Genomic DNA, 21,220 nt, shown 5'->3' with positions numbered 1-21,220 from the left:
TTCGTTAAAGTGAACAGTACCGTGGGCTTTTCGTTAAAACTTCCTTTTATTTAATCCAAAAAAAAATAAGAGACATTTCAATAACTTATTAGCAGTTCTTTCAAAAAAAAAAAAAAAAAACTTATTAGAATGTTTAGCTGAATGTAGTTCTAACAATTGAGGTAGTTTTTTACACTAGAGGAGGGGTGTTCGGCTAAGCCACACAATAGGCAACTTAATTTGGTATCGAATTCGTTTAAACTTCTATATGTCTTAATGCTTAGCTTCTATTAAAATGTTTAGACAAGTAATTTGATGCAATTTATGTTGGAATATCACCCTGAAATTGAGTAGAGTTTCTTGTGATTGATAATTATAATTTCACTTAAAATGAACATCACACTCTTAAGGGTTGTAGGGTTTTTCACAAAACTTAATGAACCTTGCATGTTTATATTTGATCTGAAAACACAGATGGATTGCATGTTGAATATCACGAGGAGAATATACATTAGGAAAACCTAACATTCAAAGCATGTATGTGATAATTCATAAATAATTGGTAGAACCACATAGGATTGTTAATAGTGGGAGCTAAACTCTTGTGCCTTTTACTTTTGCTTTTGCCAAAACGTTTGTTTTTATTGTTGCTGATTTCATTCTTGTTAATTTAGTTAATTTTACGTAAATTACAAAAACCTATCTTAATTATCAGTCCCATAACAATCCCATACCGCTTTGATGTTAGGAATGATGTGAGATGGAATTATCGACATTTTGAATGACGACGACAAGTTCTAGAGACTGTGAACCGCATTTTGTATCATATTGTTCGAAAAATTCTATTTTGCTCTTTTAGCATTGCATTTTTCTATTCCGCTCTTATAGTAGTTTCTAGCTTTAATGGAGTTTATACCGACAAATCTGGCTATAATGCTCAAGCTACTGCAAATGAGGAACTTGGATTATGAAAAAGACAGTAACATTCACACACTTCTCTCTACCATACACCTTACAGTGCTATTCACACATTTCTGTTTACTTTTCATACATCTTTTGTTAATTTTTGTTCTTTGATTCTGTTCAATTCATTCGATCAATGGTCGGAAATTAAAAAAGATATAAAAGATAAAAAAAGATGTGGATAACGCCATCCTAGAAAAATTCATCGGATCATTCGTGCATTGAATGTGCTGGGTAGTTTAGTGGGTGCAAATAGAAGCACTCGAAAAAAAATAAAAGAAGGAAACCGCGGTCTGTCTCAGAGCCCATAACCCAAACTGATTAAGGAGCCTGGAATGTGCTCCTGAAGAGAGGTCCAAGGGAAACTATCTCCAACCTAAAGTCCCATGGGAATATCCTCTGTATATATGCAGTTGCTATTCACATGTGGGGAGTAGGATTCTCTCCCCTTCTAATTTCTTTCTTCTTTCATCCCCTCCTATTTAAACGGTTGCGATTACGACACATCTACATCTTGTTTTGAATATTTTATATAGAGAATAAGACAAAAAGAAGAGTGTGAGAGGAGGAGATGGAAGGTGTTTGTACCATCCTTGACCAATCCCGAAACTACTAAGCACCGGTCAACAACATACCGTCAATAACCCACAAGACTTTTCCTCCAACCAGGAGGCCAATCACAACACGACACATGTCGGTATCAGAAGCCAATCACAGCGCGACACGTGTCGATATCAGAGGCCAATCACAACACGACATGTGTCACTGTCAGAACAAAACTAGAAACTCTCTTCTATAAAAGGGGATCATTCTCCCACAATAATCCCTAATGTCATTTGTACTAAACTATTCACTAGAACTCTAAAAGAGAGCTTGAACCTATGTATTTGTGTAAACCCTTCACAACTAATGAGAACTCCTCTACTCCGTAGACGTAGCCAATATGGATGAACCACGTACATCTTGTGTTGTTTGCTTCCTTTTCTCTATTCATTTACATACTTATCCACACTAATGACCAAAGCAATCTAGCGAATGCCACAAACCTAATACTTTCTGTTGTACCAAAGTCCTCGCCGATTTTGTGCATCAACAGAAGGGAATGGTAATAGGAGGAGAGAAAATCCTACTCCCACGTTTAGACCTCTTTCAACATTAAGAAGAGAAGTACTATAAGACAGTATGTTGAAAGTGTTTCTACAATACACATATGTATGGGATGCATCAATGTTTGAACAACATTGAAATTGTCAAAATCAAGCCATCTAATGCATGAATGCATTGTAGAGTTTTCCGTTAGTTGATACAATTCCAAACACTTCATTGACGTCAGCTTTTTATTCTTGTAGACTAAACTTATGAACATTACAGTGGATTGAACTGGTGGATAATCTTCTCTTCATCCCAATTTATATCAGGCTTGAGCCCTTTCCCCTATCCATAGCCTAACATAGTAAAAATATCGTTTGTAATAAAAAAAAAATTGTGAATAAGAAAAACTATACTTGATATTTGCTTATCAAAAGGATTTGAATCTTGAGCTTCAAAATTCTATTACTCCCAACTTGTGGTCACTTAGCATATACCAAAATGACAGATTCAACTAAAATTCTTCTCTAAGACCTACCAAAAATGGAAACCCTAGAAACTAAAAATAACTGAGTTTCACTTTGGACAGTCTTACAGACAGAATAGGGCTGGAAATATTAGGCAAGATTGCTTGATTATGGCAACTTTTACACCGGATAAACAATGTGAATTTTGATAAAAGAAGAAGACATGAGTAATCTAACATTATGTTTGGATGAGAAAAATATAAACTTGGAATTTAAGTAAAAATCAGAATTTGTAAATTGACATACACCAATTCTCTTGTTTGTATTCATAAGCATAGAAATTTAGAATTTCCGCATGGAAAAAAACTTGGGATTTGGGACCTCCAATTCCTAAGTTGAAATTCCATGTAAATAGGTGTCATTTCCCAATTTCTCTGATTTAGAGTTTAAAAATAACAAATTCCGTATTCAATTTCATTATTCTTTTAGGTTTACCAAACAAGAAAATTCACAAATTCTAGAAAATAAAATCTCGTCATTTCAATTTCCGTCATTTTAAAATTTCTTAGTAATCTTAAATTTTTTCATCCAAACATAGTGTTACTTCTGTAAGAAATGTCATCCATAACGCTTCAGTCTATGTAAGTTATTCTTATAAATAATTAAAAACCCACATGCATGATTGCCGCAACCGTTTTCTAGCCCGGAAGGTGCACGTTTTGGATTTTATTTTGTACTTTTATTTCCGATAAGAGTATCTAACTTATTTGAAGCTTCAAGTTATAAAACTGGTTTGGATGCTTACAACAAGGCCTACTTTTTTTAAGGCCTGTCCTAATTGTGGAACCGCAGGGCGGCGTATTGATGTTGAGGGTAAATGTTTGGATGGTGTAACTTGAGTGATTAGTCACTTCTTGGAAGGAAAAGCATCACGCTGTGATTGGATTTGAGAGCTGAGGGTGACAACAGGTGCCGATATATCTATATAGGGAGAAAAGGAACACCTTCTAAGCTAGCTTCCCACCAAACAAAATTGAGAGCTTTTGGTCCACGTGCTAAGCATATTTCACATTATTTTTGTGCCATGAGAGAGGGAATCATTTTTGTACGGAAAAAATTGTAGCAATGATTTCTTAGTTTTAATTTAATTGAAGTAATGTTCTTTTAATTGAAAATTCATGATCGTTGATTTCTTAATTCATCAAAACGTGCATCTATGATCTTTTTCATCAACTCCATCAGACTTCTGTTAATATGTCATGTCAAAAGGGTCATTACTCTAATTAGGTTAAAGTTGAGGGATCATTTCTACAATTTCCTCTTTCATACGTGTAAGGGGATTCACATGCAAAATTCAGGGGAAAAAATGGTTTGGTTTTAGTTTGGTTTAAGTCTGAAAGCAATTGAAAACTATGTGAGTTTCAAATTACACTAAGTAATCCAATACTTAAAAAATGCAAGAATTAGATTAATTAAGAAATGTATTTGATTTGCATATGGCGCTTTATCGCAATTGCAAAAGGCAATAATGCCTAGCACGCATTCGATCTCGACCACCCTAACAACTAACAATTAACACTCAAACATGACTTTCCAAATTCAAACTAAGTAAAAATAACAACTCATCGTTTGAAATCCTAATACATTTATAAATAAACAATAACAACATTCCTTCTAATCTACATTTTTAAATTTAATTAGTGATAGTAACAAAAGAAAACATTCTATTTTTATCGTTTGATCATCTTTTTCTTTTTCCGACTTAAATAAGTTGTTTTTAAAAGCAACAAAAACACTTGACGCAAACTCCAAAATACTTTAACCAATTCACAACGACAAGGAAATACAATTGAATATGAACTCATTATTTATTCAGGTTCAAGATTTGCATTACATACTTTTCCATGGAAGATGTTCTTCTCCAACTGCAAGTCTGCAAGTGATAGTTCCACTTGGGGAAATAAAAAAACATGCTAATTAGTAACACTTTTCACGTGGGCTTTTTGTTTAATATTTCGGCACAGAATAAAGCCATGTTTAGTTTCATTTTTTAATTGATATTGTATACATCCAAGTCCAAAGAAAACGAAAAACTGCATGCGCCTCCATTTAGGGTTTGATGGAAAATTCCAAAGCTGCTAACCCTAATTATTTAAAGGTTAAAACACCAGAGCTCTGCTAATTAACCCTAACTATTAATATAGAGTTTTTTTTTGTGAAAATGTTTTAAGAACTAATATTTAGTAAAAATACAAGTAAATCTTAGAAAAACACTCAAAATACTTCCTGAAATAAACACATAACTGGTGCTTCTTACAAAAAACACTTATAATACTTTTGGAACTCAATAATATTTTCTCTAAAAATGCTTTCAGTTATTATAAAACCATTTCCAAACATGCCCATGATCATCTACGTTTGAAAGGTGATCAGTTACTATATACATATCACGACGAATGCGGCAGAACAGCTGTAATATATAGTGCTAAAACTTATGTGCGAAATGGTTCAACAAGGCCCAAATCGAACTTTTGAACTTTTACGGCTCAGTTCGGCCACTTCCATCAGTTTGTCAGTTTAGATACCCAGTCTCACTTTTAATCAAGATTTGCGTTTTTACTTAAAGTTGACATTATTTTTATTCCTCTTTTTAATTTATTAACACATATGTATTGGAATTATTCTGATTCAACACTTGCATAGATTGTTAATACATGCAAAATCTAAAAGTATGCGAGTTTCAAACTACACTAAGTAATCCAATACTTAAAAAAAAACCAAGAATTGAAACTGATAAAGAAGTGTATTTGATTTGCAAATGGCGCTTTTTCGCAATGGCAGAAAGCACCTATACAATCTTGTGTAGGTTTGATCCTAATTGATTCCCCCTTAACAACTAATAATTAACTCACTAACACTTTTGCTTGTGAAAAAGAAAAAGCGTATTTTGTCTCATATACATTGTTTATCTCACTGAGTTGCTCGAACACAACTTCCCTGATTTAGAATAAGTAAACATGACAACTCATCATCTTTTTCTTTTTTTTATAAAACCTCAATGGTACGAGGGAAATTTTATTAATAATGAAAAAGAAGTTACACCTAGTCATGAGGGACATAAATATAACCCCTTATAATACAAGAAAAATGGATAAAAAATACCTGAAAAAAGAAGATGGGACATAAACCTTACCCTTCTAGAAACGCAAACAATAAAGATACAAGAAAAAGAGGGGGGACATGAAACCTAACCCCTCTAAAACTAAACCTAAAAGTCTAAACCTGCAAAACAGATTTAGCAACATCACAAGGTTAAGAAAAAGAAAACAAGAAAGTGAATCAAACTTGTATGTCGATATGCAAACTAATTTGAGAACCGATAGCCAGGAAAGCCAATATAAACTAAAAACAAAGCAGCATAAGCCACCAACGGAGGGGAATCGTGTCATACTAAGGTTGGAGAAGACAATCCCATGTTAGCAAAATTTCCTTCGCGATATATATATAAGAGACGTAGAAAGTCATCTTCTGAATGTGGTCCAAACAAATGGACCAGTGTGTACGAAGAGGCCAAGGAATATCAAAATCAGTCGATTGGAGAGCAGAAATAACACTAGAATAGTCATTTTCCAACCAAAGGCAATGTCAACCCCACTGATATGCAAACTCTACACCAATAATAATTGTTGATAATTCTGCAAAGAAAGAGTTGCGATGAAAAATCCTTTGGTAGAAGCCACCAAGAAATTGACCATGGTAATCCCTGGAAAACTCATCCACAAGCAGTAGGATTGGGATTTCCTTTGGACCGGGATTTCCTTTCCACAAGCAGCAGGATCGGGATTTCCTTTGGACAAATCATATGTATTAAGCTTAAACCAAGGAAATCAAGGAGAAGACTAAAGCATATGAAGAATAGTTGGTGCCTTGCGAGGGATAGGTTGTCGTTGGATCCCCAAAGAAGAAATGATACTAGTGTCAAAACCTTGAGAATAATCAAGAATAAACTTCACACCATGAACGATCCCAAAATTGATAGATATGCAAAGATGACAAAAATAGATTGGGTGACCCTAAAAAATTAACTCATTTCGAGCTTTCCAAATCCCCGAAATAGTAGAAAGACACGCAAAAATCTAGATATTGTGCAATTGTTGGGCAAATGGCTAACGTACGTAGACATCCCAAAAAGAAACCAGAGAATCTGAAAATGACAAAGAGGTACCAAATTGACATGCTAACCACTTCCAAAGTTGCCTAGATATCCGACAATTGAAGAAAAGTTGAATAGTAGGTTCCTCAAAATTATGGCAAAAACAACAAATGGACACCAAAGAAATATCACGTCGTTGAAGTGCACATTATGTTGGAAGTTTATCATGAAAAAGCCACAAGTCAAAATAGATAGTTAAGGTGGAATAAAATGTCGCCAAATGTGTCACATCTAGGCCCGGGCCCCCGCCACATTCCAGGCTTGACTTCACCGGAGCACAATATTGTTCGCTTTGAGCCTCGACCATGCCCTCACGGTTTTGTTTCTGGGAACTCACACGAGAACTTCCTAGTGGGTCACCCATCCTGGAATTGTTCTCGCACGAACTCACGTAACTTCGAAGTTCCTACAGGACCCCAAGCCAGTGAGCTCCCAAAAGGCCTCGTGCTAGGAAGAGATAGGAATATACATATAAGGCATAGATGATCCACTTCCCTGGGCGATGTGGAATGTTACAATCCATCCCCCCTTTAGAGGCCCGACGTCCTCGTCGGCACACTTCCGGCTAGGGATTGACTCTGATACCAGATTGTCACATCCCGCCCCGGGCCTCCACCACATCCCAGGCTCGACTCCACCATAACACAATATTGTCCGCTTTTGGCCCCGAGCATGCCCTCACGGTTTTGTTTCTGGGAACTCACACGAGAACTTCTTAGTGGGTCACCCATCCTGGAATTGTTCTCACGCGAACTCGCTTAACTTTGAAGTTCCTACGGAACCCCAAGCCAGTGAGCTCCCAAAAGGCCTCGTGCTAGGTAAAGATGAGAATATACATATAAGGCATAGATGATCCACTCCCTTGGATGATGTGGGATATTACAAAATGACCTTAGCCACAATCATAACAACTCATCATTTGAAAACATATAATATGTTTCTAAATAAACAAGACCACAATATTAATTCTTTCTACTCTACATTTGAAAACTTATGGCGCGTTTACGTAACCGTAATGAAAATATGAAGAATTAAATTGAGGAAGAATTGAATTTAGGAGGAATTGAATTGACAAGGAGTTGAAATTAGGAGAAGTCAGAATCGGATTCCTGTTGAAGCTGTTTACTCAAATGTTCTGGAATCAAAATATAAATGACACTAATTCCATAAAGCTGTTTATTAATTCAGCAAAATTAGAATATAAATCAGTATGATTACTAAAATGCCCTTGTCCCAAATCACATATTATATAATTTTTTTAATAAAATTTGATATAATATATAATAGCAAGAAAAAAATTAAATTGCTTTTTTTATTTCATAGACACACTAAAATGTTTTTGTTTATTTTTTTTATAAATTTAAGTATTTACTTTAATGAGTTTATAAAGGATAGTCTTGAAAATAAATAAAAAAGTAAGTGAGGGCATAAAGAAACAAAAGTGTGATTTCGATTGTCCAAGCAATCAGGAATCCGAATACCATGTTAATCGAAATAATCCAAATCCTCCAAATTTTGGAATTGAATTCCAAACTTTTGGAATCGTATACCCCGTAATCAGAATTCAATTTCGTATTTTAATTCCGATTACAGTTACGTAAACGTGTTATAAATTAATTGTAACGAAAAAAAAAAAAAAAAAAAACCTTCTTTGGTTGTCCTTTGATCATCTTTTTCTTGTGCCGACTTCAGGAAGTAGTTTTTTAAAGCAACAAAAACACTTGAAGCACGCAAGCTCCGAAATACTTTAAGCGATTAACAACGACACGAGCAATTGCAGTTGATTTGAACTGTCATTATTTATTCAAATTCAAGATTTGCAGTATATACTTTTCCATGGAATGTCTTTGTTTGATGTTCTTCTCCAACTGCAAGTCTGCAAGTGCTACTTCCACTTGTGGAATAAAAAACGTGCTAATTAATAATAATACTCTTCACGTGGGTTTTTTGTTTAATATTTCGGCACAGGATAAAGCCACGATTTTAGTTTCATTTTTGAATTGATATACGAATAAGGATCCTCTTTGGATGATTTTTACGAAGATTCTGAGAATTCGCGTATCTTGTCCATCCATTGTAAATCGTACAGTTAGAAATCATTTTAAATTTTATTATTTAAAATTAACAAGAAAATAAGGTAATAATCATGCATGATTAATTAGTAACCATTCCTAATATTCGCTTTATTGTCCGATCATAATGAAGTCATGCACCCAACTTACAGGACTAGCAAATATGGCCTAGCTACAATTATTTGAGCAAGTGCGCACACTCTTTATCTACTCAAGTTTGAATATCATTTTCGTCAGTTAGATTAATTTAACATGAAATATTGTTTGTATAAAAGAATCTAGAGAATAATAGTTAGGTCTTTGTCTAATTTGAACCTTCTCATCGTTATAATTTTATACGGCCAGAGGATACTGAAACGCATGTACACAATTTATTTTGGCATTTTATATTAGCATCCCACAAAATGTTGAATGCATCTCACGTTAAAATTTAATATTAAATTATTTATTTACTCTTCTATACAATGGCAATTTTGACCTTATTAGGTTTTAAAAAAAATTTCTAAATACACCCCAAATCACTTTTAACGTATTATTTATCTTTTTCAACTATCAAAATCGCTCCGACCTCCATGATTGAATAAAATCCTAACCAATGAAACTACAAATATGTTGATTAAAAAATTATTTTGACGAATGAAACACGAAATCGATGTTTCGGAAGCTTCACATGAGGTAAGACTTCATATTCTTTATTCTTTTAGTGATTTTGACGATATCGATAATTATTTAATCTTACTTTTGCTGCGTTATTCAAGCTTCTGTATTCGTATTCATCTTTTAGAGATCACAAAGATTACATGAAGAATTAAAAACCTAAAATTACCACCAAATATTAAAAATAGATGACATGGGTTTTAATGGTAGAATTGAAAAAACCCACATATGCTTTAAATCTAAGGCGGCATCTTTTGTTAAAATTTCAGTCGGCATTTTTTGTCCAAATTAAAAGCTTTATAAGATTTGAGAAATGTGAGATGTATAAAAAATATGGGGTGCATGTAAAAAATGTAAGGTGTGTATTGAGAATGTGAGGTGTGATGGTATTATTGGGAAGTAAGCGGGGTGTATTAAGATAATTTTTCATTGAAAAAGCAAATATGAGGTATATTAAATATGTAAGGTTTATTCAACAATTTGTGGGGTGTTAATATAATAAGCCTTTATTTTAACCAAGCTTACTAAATAAGCAATCAAACGAGCAATTAATTTTTCAATGTATTAGAAGTTAATTAACACAGTCACGTGGCGTTAGAAGTAGGCCATATCAAACCATGTCGTTCATTCATATTATATACTACATCACGTGACTTATATGCCTAAAAATTGTCAAAATATCTCCAATCAAACACCTATTCTCTTCTTTCATTTATTAACTCAACCACCAAGCATCCATCTAACTAATACAAACAGTGACACCATAAACAATAGGGATCTTAACGTGTGATCGGACAGATATATCCCTGACCTAGCACTCCTTAAGTCTTAACACGCAAAGAAACCATTTAATACATGCATCAAATGCACACACCAATACGTGTACATTAGAGACATGAAACCTGCAGACTCCTTTCCTCCTCTGCATATCTTTCCTTTTTTTTGGCTTTCGAAACAAATAAATTTCGAATAAAATAAATAAGAATTAAACCTTTATATCTCTAAACTACTTATTAATAAAACATTATTTGTCAATAAAAAACTAATAAAATTACTACTATACCCTCTTAATACAAAACTGAAATAAGATATTAGAAAGAAAAAAAAGGGGGAATTGTTATTAGTATTCTAAAAATCTCATTTTATACTTCAAACTTTCTATATTAAGAAAGAAAAATACATTTGTAAGGAGTGTAGAATGAGATTTTTGAAGTGCCAATAACACTTCTCAAAAAAAAAAAAAACAATTTGAGTATTAAAGTAATTTTGTAAAAATAAGTTTTTACTTTTTTTTAAAACTCACAACTATGTCACTTTTTCAACACCCTCTCAACTCATTCTCTCTCTTTCTCTCTTTCCCAACTGTCAACCTCTACTTTTTTGGGACGCCTGCCAACCTGTTAAAAACAAATAACTCCTCTCATAAATAAAATAAAATACAAATGTTTAAAAAATGTATTTCTCAACTCATATAGTGTGTAACCTTTGCTAGTATAAATAAAGGGAATTGTTATTAGCACTCCAAAAATTTTATTATACACTCTAAACTTTCTATAGTAGAAAAGAAAAATACGCTTATGAGAAATGTGAAATGAGATTTTTAGAGTGCTAATAACACTTCCCTAAATAAATAAAAGTGTGTGTACACAAAAAATGGTACATGAATCACTTTTTCGGTGTAAATTAATTAATTTAACTTATATTCCCTTATAGATTTTAACAATAGTAAAACATATATATTCTTTATTTTTAAATGGAAATGTCACATATACATGCACTCCAAATTTGTTACCTTTCAACACTAATTGTGGATTAATCTAATATAATATAACAATTATTTTCAAATACAATGATAAACTGAGAGTAGGAACAACAAGTTACACTAACTGCATTATTTTTTTAACGCGACATATTAATTTTCTTGCACATTTTATGCAAGTTGAGTAGGGACGGATTCACTATCTCTATATGATGTAGACCCTAGCTACATTTGAGTGGAGACTAGATGTGGGCACGGTGCGGTTGGGTCCAGTTTTATTCTCAAACCAAAACTAGAATCGGAAAATATTAACGGTTCAGTTCAGTACGGTACCTATATTCAAAAACTATATTAATTGATTTTTTCAGAAACCATCTTAATTGGGTGGAGTAAAAAAAAAAAAAAACCCTATATATAACACCTCCTCATGGCTCTCATCTTTCATCCTAAAAAACTCTCCATTTGCAAACCAAAGTTTTGTCATCAGAGGCAGCCATGTTCATAACTCTACTCTTATTTTGGTCTCTACTTTCGTTGCTCTATTTCTTCTTCACCCCCATCCAAAAACATCAAACTAGACTAACCAAACCACTATTGAATTCCACCTATGGCCCTTCCTCCTACCCCATAATTGGTTGCTTTATCTCTTTCTACAAGAACCAACACAACCTCCTAGACTGGTACACCAGTCTCCTCTCAGGCTCGCCGTCACAGACTATAGTTGTGCACAGGATAGGTGCACGACGCACTGTTGTGACGGGGAACCCATCCAACGTGGAGCACATTCTCAAAACAAACTTTGCAAACTTCCCCAAGGGAAAACCCCTAACTGAGTTCCTCGGGGACCTTCTGGGCTGCGGCATATTCAACGTGGATGGCGATTTGTGGTCCACGCAGCGCAAGCTCGCGAGCCACGAGTTCAGCATAAAGTCCCTAAGGGAGTTTGTGGTGAACACTCTCGAGGAAGAAGTCGAGCACCGACTTATTCCACTGCTGGAAGAAGCTGCAGAGAGCCAAAGGGTTTTGGATATGCAAGAAATACTGAGGAGATTTGCTTTTGACACTGTGAGCAAGGTTTCTTTGGGCTCCGACCCGTTTTGCTTGGACTTGACCCGACCCGTGCCTCCCCTTATGAAAGCTTTTGAATGTGCTGCTGAGATAAGTGCCAGGAGGGGTACGGCTCCTTTATATTTGATGTGGAAGATGAAGCGTGCATTGAGCATTGGGTCCGAAAAGAAGCTCAAGGAAGCTGTTAAGGTCGTTCATGGCTCTGTACATGGTACGAAATTTGGATACTATCTTGATTTTAATTTCTTTTACACGAAAAAAATTGTCGATAGTGATGAAAGGTGGGAACGTTCGCACAGATATCATGTTGATATTTGGTTTACATTTGGCAGTGTCCAGGATGAAATTTTGAAAACTCATTGATATGCTGTTCATGTTTGGTAATATCAATTAAGTGTTGAACATGCAGATGCAAATTAGACCAGCTCGTTAAGATAATGTGCCGTAAACTTTCGATTGGTTGCAAGTATCAGTAAATCATTTGCGTCTTCCATGTTGAGAGTTGTCCCACATTGGTGAGGGACAAGGTTTGCTATGTGCTTATATGATCTTGGGCTACTCCTCATATTGCCAATTGGTTTTACGGTGGAACCTCAATTTCATCATGGTATCAGAGCGGGTTGTCCTCGTGTGAAGCCAAACGGCCACACGCGCTCCACGTCACCCAGTTGTTGTCCACGTGTAGGTTTGAAAATCCGCCACACGTACACGTGCGGGGGCGTGTTGAGAGTTGTCCCACATCGGTGAGAGACAAGGTTTGCTATGTGCTTATATGATCTTGGGTTACTCCTCATATTACCAATTGGTTTTATGATGGAACCTCAATTTCATCATTCCATATTTCTCTTATTTTAGTTATTGAGTACAGATGCTAGATGCAACATCTTTTCATATATTTTCATTTAGCATTCTTTTTCATATAAATACAGATATTTTGTTTGATATTTTTGTATTTTCATTTAACACTATGATTTGATTGATTTGTTGCAGAAATAATCCAGAACAAAAAGAAAGTTTTTGAAAGAGATGGAGAGAGAAGTGAGAGCCACGACATGTTGTCACGGTTGTTATTAGCAGGGCACAGTGAAGAAGTGGTGAGAGACATGGTGATAAGCTTCATACTGGCCGGACGTGACACCACCTCAGCAGCCATGACTTGGCTCTTCTGGTTGCTCAGCAAGCATCCTGACATAACCCACAAGATCGCGAACGAAGTCGAAAACGTCGTCGTACAAAGAAATGGTACGGAAAAATTAGGGTTTGATGATTTGCAAAAAATGAGGTTTTTGAGGGCTTGTTTGTGTGAGTCTTTGAGGCTCTACCCACCAGTCCCGTGGGATTCCAAGCATGCTGAGGTGGACACTGTTCTGCCAGATGGGACTTGGGTTGGGAAGGGAGATAGGGTTACTTATTTTCCTTATGGGATGGGGAGGATGGAGGAGTTGTGGGGAAAAGACCGGTTCGAGTTTAACCCGGACCGGTGGTTTGATATTGAACCGGGTTGTGATGGTGATAAGGTTTTGAAATCGGTGAGTCCGTACAAGTTTCCGGTTTTTCAGGCCGGCCCGAGGGTTTGCCTTGGGAAGGAGATGGCTTTTATTCAGATGAAGTATGTGATGGCTTCGGTGTTAAGGCGGTTTGAGATCAGACCGGTTTGTGGGGAGGACCAGCCGGCTTTTGTTCCTCTCTTGACGGCCCACATGGCTGGGGGGTTGAAGGTGTTGGTTCGAAAAAGAAATTAGCTTATATTAGTACAAAACCTTCTAGGTAAACTCTACGCTTCAAACGGCATTGCATTTCGAATGTGATCTTTTTTTTTTTTTTTTAATTCTTATGTTTATGGCTATATTAAACGTGTTGAATGCAAATATGTCGTGGAGATATGGTGGTTATAATTCAAGGTAAAAGACGCGTAATTGGGTTGACCCGATCGAGTTTAACCCACTTATTTAGTTTGAAGTAAGCATTCATGTTCAACTCGTTCGATCCAATTAAAAATTGAGTTACACATGTATATATAATCCTGCGGCCTTATAAGGTTAACCCGATTAATTGGATTCAAATAAACTCAAGGGCAAGTCCAACGTTGCTCAAATTGATCGGGTTGGCCAAAGTCTCAAAAACTAATCTTGCACTCCTTACTGAAAAGAAATAAAACTTAAAAGACGTATGAGTATGAGTGTATGATGACTATATGTCCCTGATTTATACCACGAATTTAGTTTTTGTCTTTGAATTCTACTATTAGTTGCTTCTGTCCTCGAAGTATGTCATTTAATGTACTAGTAGTTATTTTCGTTTACTCCGTCAACTTTTCATTAAATCGAGTAATAAAATAGGACTTTCATCCAAAAAATAATAAAATGAAATTTTTAAAGAAAAAGGCTTGGCTCCTCAAGGATTGAGGAGGAACTCCTCCTTAAAATACCTTGTGACTTATTCATTTCGTGCTTATGAGCGGAACTTCTTAAGGATTGACTAAGATTTTAGTTTTAATTAGTCTTTTGAATGATTTATGATATGAGTTTTGATCGTAAACACAAAATTTTGTGAATAGGTTGCAAAGTATTTTGAGGAAAAATTCCTTCTTAACCTTAAAGAGCCAATTCTTCTCTTTTTTTAATAAATTAGATTTTTTTTCTCTATATAACAAACCACTATACCCTTAAATTTGATGGAAAAGAAGACAGATTTGACGAAATGACTACTCATGCAACATAGGGTTAAGTTCAACAAGAGAAACTAACATGAGAGTTCAAGGACAAAAACTAAACATGAGGTAAAGTTCAAGAACCATTGCTACCACACACCCAAAAGTCGATTGTAATAAGTGACCTCGATGCAAATGATAAAAATGAAAAATTAAAGCAGGCACCTATCAAGTGGCATACTGAGGGCTGGTTTGGTATTGCTGTGCTTTGAAAAAAAGTTGCTTCTGCTGTGCTGTGAGAATAAGCAGCTGTGAAATAAAGCAGCAGAGTGTTTGGTAAACTTTTATGTAAAATAGATGTGAAAAAAAGCCGGTTTTTTAAAGCCGGGTTTTGCAGCTTCTTGTTTTTGGCTTTTTTCACCAAAAACTGTGAAAAAAAGCTGAAGCTGAATGTTTACCAAACACAAAAATAGCTCCTAGCTTTTTTTGATACCAGCTTTTTTCAGAATCACCTCAGTACCAAACCAGGCCTGAAACTAGGGTTCCATGTTAGTATAGTCTAGCAGACTAGACTGCATCTAAAGTTGGTAAGTTTTTTCCAAAAGCATGAGAGCTCGGGACACGAAATATTCAAAATGTTTTTCTCAAGAGCATGTGAAATGTGATATTTAGACGAACACAAAGTTGAACAAGGTTTCACCTTTTACCTCAGAAAATTGGTAGAAGTTCACGTGCAAACTACAAACCCTAAATTTTGGGTGGAGTTCCAAAATTCATATTATTCATATTTAGCAAGCAGATAACTTGAGCCTATGTGGGATCTTAATAAGAGTTGCAATATTATTGCTTTGCCATATATAGAATTCACCTGCTTGGACAGTGTCTGGCACTCGTGCGATATATCCATATATCCTTCAGAATTTTTTTAAAATCTACATTGCTTTTGAGGCTGTGTGATTGTGATCGATAGTCAATGGTTGAATTAAAATTCGAAAGCAGTATAATGTGTGAGCATAAGTAAGTCACTGATACGAATCCTAAAAGATTTCACACCTATCAAACAATACGAAAAGTTGTGGACATGCCACTTTATGCTCGTCCTTGGACTTGGAGTGTGCATGAAAAGTTGGATTCTTTCTTTTTTTGAAGGAGTGCGGGTTGAATAATTAGTGATAGGTTTCATGCTTGTACCAAAAAAGTATCTTCCACTCGGCCTTCGTTCGAAATGTGCATGACATGTTAGAGCAGCTCCAGCGGGAGCTCCTGCTCGAGGGACGGGCTCCGGAACAGGGCTGGATTGCCCAAGGGAGGAGGTCCAACGTTGGTTGGCGAGAGAGCCCAAGCAGGCTCGAGCGCTAGGTCCGTCGATTCGTGCCGGCCCGAGCGTTTGAAGGCAGTCTGACGTGGACTGACGTCAGGACGTCAGGACGACGTCTTCACGCTTTTTGAGGGCCACAGAGATGTGGGTTCCGACGAAACCGACTATGCCGGTGACAAGAACGGACATGCAGACGGCATATCTTGTAAAATTTCTGACCTTTCTTCTGGGTTCCTCTCTTATGTCTCTTTTTCTTTGTTTATCCAAAACCCACAATTGACAAAATTTGGAACCCGTTTTTCAGTTGGATTGGATTTGAAATTTTGGGTTTTGTGATTTTGATATGCAAAAAGAAAGAGATCGAAGAAGAAAGGTAAACAAGTGCAGATTTTATTTGATTTGGGATTTTAAAATATCTACCCCTTCACTCCCCTGCAAACTCATCTCCGCCGCTTCCTTCTCCCGCGACCACCGTCTCCTGCTGCTACTGCAACTTCAAATTCTGGGCTTTCAACCAACCCCCTCTTCCATTTCGGCAAGACCCATTGCCGGATTCTCATGACTTGGTTCTCCGTCGGCATCGTATTCGATTTAACCTTGCTCTTCTCCGTCTCCCTCCTCCTCATATGGGAGCTCGGCAGAGCTCTCAATCTCTTCCATGGAAGCTTCTTCGTCCACGGTGATTTCAAGTTTTGTGGAAAAAAAAATACTATTATTTTATAAATAAAAAAATACTATTATTTTATTACCTATTGCCATGACTATTCAAGTGCAATGGTGAAGATGCAAAAAACAATTACTATTTATTAAGAGTACTTACTGTTCACTAGATGAATTAAATAGTGAATAGCCTGGAGGGAAAGCTCCCACGCTGAAGTTGCTCTTAGTATATGTGCATTATTCGGCATGGAACTTCAAACTTTTCTTTAGTCGGAAAGAGTACAAATGTTTGCCTCCACTCAAAAAAATATAACCATGTTTGGGGTCAAACTTTGAAAGAATAAAAACGGTTTCTGACAACCAAAATCATAGATGTATTTGGTTGAAAAACTTAAAAAGATTACTTTAAGATCATTGACGAAAAAAACACATGCCAAATGCTTGTCAGCCTTCTTCTGACAGCTCTTCTAAGCAAGCACTTGATTTTTTTTAATAAAAGTTTCAAACGCGTTTCTAATAAAACGAAAGTTCTATAATTTTTTCCTCCCACAGGGTATCGTATCGCATCATGAATTCAATAAATTACGAAAAAAAATTTCTACCAAGGAAAGAATTGGATTGAAGAAACTAAATAAAGATGATATGAAATCAACAGGATCTAGATATCTTAGAAATACACGACTGCCACTTATTGAAACTTAACCAATTCCTTATTTCAAGTGCTTCCGGGAGCATCACTTCCGGCTGACTTTCGGTTCAAGTAACGAATAACAGCATCCTCAACCCTGAAAAAAAGGAACATCAAATTGGAAATTAATTGGGAGAAAAATATGGCAACGTCCCAATTTTTATACAAAATCCCCAGATCAACTAGCTTGTCTATTCAGAGAAGAACATGAAAGTGTCGTAAATACCACGATATTTGAGATCCCGTGGAATTCACACAATTGCGTGACAAAGGATGAAATCCTACTGTATATGATTTGCTTAATGTACGAAAGTTAACATCATAAAGCACTAAAGTTGATAAGTTTTATACTGTAATGAAAAGTGACAGAAAACCAAAGTCTGGATATTTCTCAAGAATATTTAGGCATCTAAAATCTTTAATTGGATGAAGAAACCGTGAAAGTTCATCATCTTTACTACGGTCATCGAGCAAGGATCTTATCACCAATACAAAAGCGAGGTGAACCTTGGGGTTCTAAATAAATAAAGGGTATCGAGGACGTCAATGCTAAATAGTTGGACTGAATAGCGACATGAAGTTAATTTGAGCAGTACAATCATACTAAGAGTACAAAAGAAACACACATAAAAATAGAAGTGTAAGTATAAAATGCCGAGCAAAAGCTTACCAAGGTTGATTGTAGAAATCGGAGCGGCGCTCCTTTTCCACATTACGACTAGCATCTCCAGCAACAAGCTTGAGATCCTTGCTCTGGGAAGCAATCAAAGTATTAATAAACTCTGCAGGAGATTGACTGAACCCAAGAAAGAAAGCTCGCCGCCGTCGATGTTCATGGATTTTTTTTATGGATGCACAAATCAATTCGTCACAAGCGTCAATCTCTTTGCTCCTCTCGGTGCTTCCTAAGAAAGCAGACATCTCTTTCTCTAATACCATGGGTACATCAACCAGTATATCATAGCAGGTAGTTCCAGCTGGGCAATTTCCTGAAAGTTTTATCTTATGCTCTATATGTATAGGCTGTGGTGGAGTTAAATGCTGTGATATCTTTTGTGAAACCATCGAAAACTTCATCTTCTCTTCCCCAAAAATCTTCTGAAGAGGTGGATCACACACAAAGAAAGTAGGGTCATTCGGGTTCTGCAACTTCCTGGCCTTGACATAGTGCCAAATAGCAGCTATAATTCTGGGTCGGGTCTCTACCTCAATTCCCAGAACTTCATGGAGAGCTGGTGAAAGTTTGAATTTCTCAGGTACATAATTCATCTCTAGTCTTACTATTGCAGTAAACTCCTTATCCCCTTTTCTTTTCACCTCAAAGCCATCATGAAGAGCGGGTGAACGGGAACTTTCCCATAAAATCACATGGTTATCTGGATAGAGGGTTTGGTCCAAGTATATGGTAACTTTCTTGAACAGTGATGAAAATTTTGCCCTTGATTTTGGTGTCAATCCAGCCACCACAGGATCCCTCCCGTCTTCCAGTAACCTCCCAATTATCTTAAGTGACCATGAAGGGGGTTCCGCATTTGTCTTCTCAGGATTTGTTTGTGTCTGATTCGCAAAGGTGTTGAATACATAAACTCTAAGTGTTCTCTGAACACGGGGAGGACATTTAAGGGACTCTTGGATGTCCATCTTCTTCCTTGCCAAAGCAGCATCAACACGAGACTCAAATTCAAGCAACTGAGTATAAAGACCAGACTCTGGTAGAAGTGCAGCCACTTTGTCCGGTATTTGTTTATCAGGTAGCTTTTGCTTCTTTCTACGAGCAGCTGGGGTGAGCTCCATAGTTTTAAATGGTGAACCCGTGTTGGCACTAGATGAACCAGGAGGCCGAGAAGGTGGCTTCTGGTTCGCCCGCTTAGCAGTTCCTGTGCCAGGTGTTGCCACGGAGGGTGATGAACCACCAACATTACTTGTATTCGCATTATGCAACTGGGCAAGAGACTGAGCTTGAGCTTGCAACTGAACAAATTGGGCATGGGCAGCTTGGGTTTGGGCTTGTGCGTGAGCATTCACATACTGTGCCTGTGCAAGTGCCTGCGCTTGCGGCTCAGACAACTGAAAGTGCCCTGGAAAATGAGCTCCCCCTTGTGTCGGAGGCTGCGATTGAGTGAGAAGATGAGGCTGGTGATTCATGGCCACAGGTTGCGACACCGCCCCAGAATTGCCAAAGTGGGGTGGCACTCCCACATTCCTGGGCTGATTATTATTATTCATCACCTCAATTATAAAAAACCACAACCTTTAACACACCAAAACTATTCCATCAAAAACCCCAAAACCCTAATCGAAACCTCTGATATCCTCAACTTCCAAACCCCCAACAACGAAATTAAACCCGGGTTTCGACTCTACCGAGCTTCCTTCTTCAACTAAACAAAAAGACACGATCTTTTCACCTCGGAAGGCTTACAATATTGCTGAAACACTGAAAAATTCAAACTTCCTAGCAAGAACTTCTGCAGAACACAAAACCCTAATTTCAGAAGCAGAACCCAGAATTCAAACATCAAAAGCAGCAAAATTCAACCCAAATTCGAGCATTGCAGAAGCAGCTAGTGAGTTCAAAGCTTATGCTGGCTGTGTTAATACAAGCTAATTCTAATTTATCAGAATTAAGAAGCTGACTACGCAAAAATTAAAAAACAACTAGGAATTTAAAATCATAGGAAAATAATTAGATCATCAAATAATTGACCATACGACATATACATACTTGTTGCTAGCTTCTGTAGCTTCTCCTTCTCTCTCTCTCTGCTTACAGATCGGCAATGGAGCGGAACCGGTTCTCTCCCTATCGCTATCTCTCTTTTATTTTGCGATTTTGTTCAGTTCGTGAATTTACACAATTGCCCTTTTTTAAACGAGGGCCTCATAATCATTCATACGTGTCGGGGATCGATGTGTGGTGTATGTTTAGTTCAGATTAGCACGTGCTTAAATTCTCAAGATATTTTTTATTGTAACGAGAACACGAATGGTATTGGTATAACACGTATTTTTATATAAGTAGTGAAAAATTTTATTTTTTAAGTGGTTAACTTTTTAACACACAAATCTCACTAGTTACTATTTATATAGGCAATTGTTATTAGCACTCCAAAAATCACATTCTACACTTCCAAATTTTCTATATTAGGAAAGAAAAATAAACTTGTGAGGAGTGTAGAATAAGATTTTTAGAGTACTAATAACACTTCCTTTTATATAATAACATATAATATACCACTTCGTATATCAGTGACACTTAAAAATCTCTGGTATTTTGAGAAGGGCACATGAACTTGGCTTATTTCGAGATTTCCCAGTGTACCGTCCATTTTGGCCATGAGATATATTTGCGTTGACTGCAACATTAATTACAGTTTTTCTTTTATGATATGATTAGATTTTAAATAAAACACGTATTATTCTTAAATTGATCAAATGATTGATGACTTTCATACAATAATAGAGTATCGCATATGAGCTCAAACCTTTATGTGAATTTACTTGCACTAGCCTTCCCGCACATGATGATGTTCGCCTCGGTCTTCTATTTTATTTTTGGCATATTTTACTAATTTTCTTATTTTAAGCTGTTTCACATTACAATGTGTAATTTAATATTTGCAATACAAAGATCGTT

The 21,220-nt window shown here is 36.3% G+C and overlaps 3 protein-coding genes across 3 annotated transcripts in view; 1 reads left to right on the top strand and 2 right to left on the bottom strand.

Annotated features, from left to right (window-relative positions):
* The window catches only part of LOC137712948 (SNF1-related protein kinase regulatory subunit gamma-1), a 52,404-nt gene that overhangs the window by 25,631 nt on the left and 5,553 nt on the right, over positions 1 to 21,220 (bottom strand). The window lies entirely within an intron of this gene.
* On the top strand, positions 11,637 to 14,244 carry LOC137711964 (cytochrome P450 94B3). The gene is made up of 2 exons (XM_068451114.2): positions 11,637 to 12,478; positions 13,258 to 14,244. Exons 1-2 carry the CDS (start codon positions 11,695 to 11,697, stop codon positions 14,007 to 14,009), a joined length of 1,536 nt encoding a protein of 511 aa, XP_068307215.2. The 5' UTR covers positions 11,637 to 11,694; the 3' UTR covers positions 14,010 to 14,244.
* LOC137712831 (SWI/SNF complex component SNF12 homolog) lies at positions 17,491 to 20,439 on the bottom strand. The gene is made up of 3 exons (XM_068452001.2): positions 20,309 to 20,439; positions 18,254 to 20,051; positions 17,491 to 17,680 (listed from the first exon to the last, which is right to left on the bottom strand). The coding sequence occupies exons 2-3, from the start codon at positions 19,807 to 19,809 to the stop codon at positions 17,611 to 17,613; spliced, it is 1,626 nt and encodes a 541-aa protein (XP_068308102.2). The 5' UTR covers positions 19,810 to 20,051; positions 20,309 to 20,439; the 3' UTR covers positions 17,491 to 17,610.

Source organism: Pyrus communis, chromosome 14 (assembly GCF_041283825.1).
Source record: "Pyrus communis isolate YQ-2024b chromosome 14, ASM4128382v1, whole genome shotgun sequence".
In the NCBI taxonomy this organism is placed as follows: domain Eukaryota; kingdom Viridiplantae; phylum Streptophyta; class Magnoliopsida; order Rosales; family Rosaceae; genus Pyrus; species Pyrus communis.
Note: the sequence above shows the minus strand (reverse complement) of the source record. Positions and strands in the feature narration are given on the sequence as shown.

Coding starts and splice junctions, on each gene's coding strand:
- LOC137711964 (XM_068451114.2), top strand. CDS start 11,695: ATGTTCATAACTCTACTCTTATTTTGGTCTCTACTTTCGTTGCTCTAT. Junction 12,479..13,257: donor CGTTCATGGCTCTGTACATG/GTACGAAATTTG, acceptor GATTTGTTGCAG/AAATAATCCAGAACAAAAAG.
- LOC137712831 (XM_068452001.2), bottom strand. CDS start 19,809: ATGAATAATAATAATCAGCCCAGGAATGTGGGAGTGCCACCCCACTTT. Junction 17,681..18,253: donor GATTTCTACAATCAACCTTG/GTAAGCTTTTGC, acceptor CCTTTTTTTCAG/GGTTGAGGATGCTGTTATTC.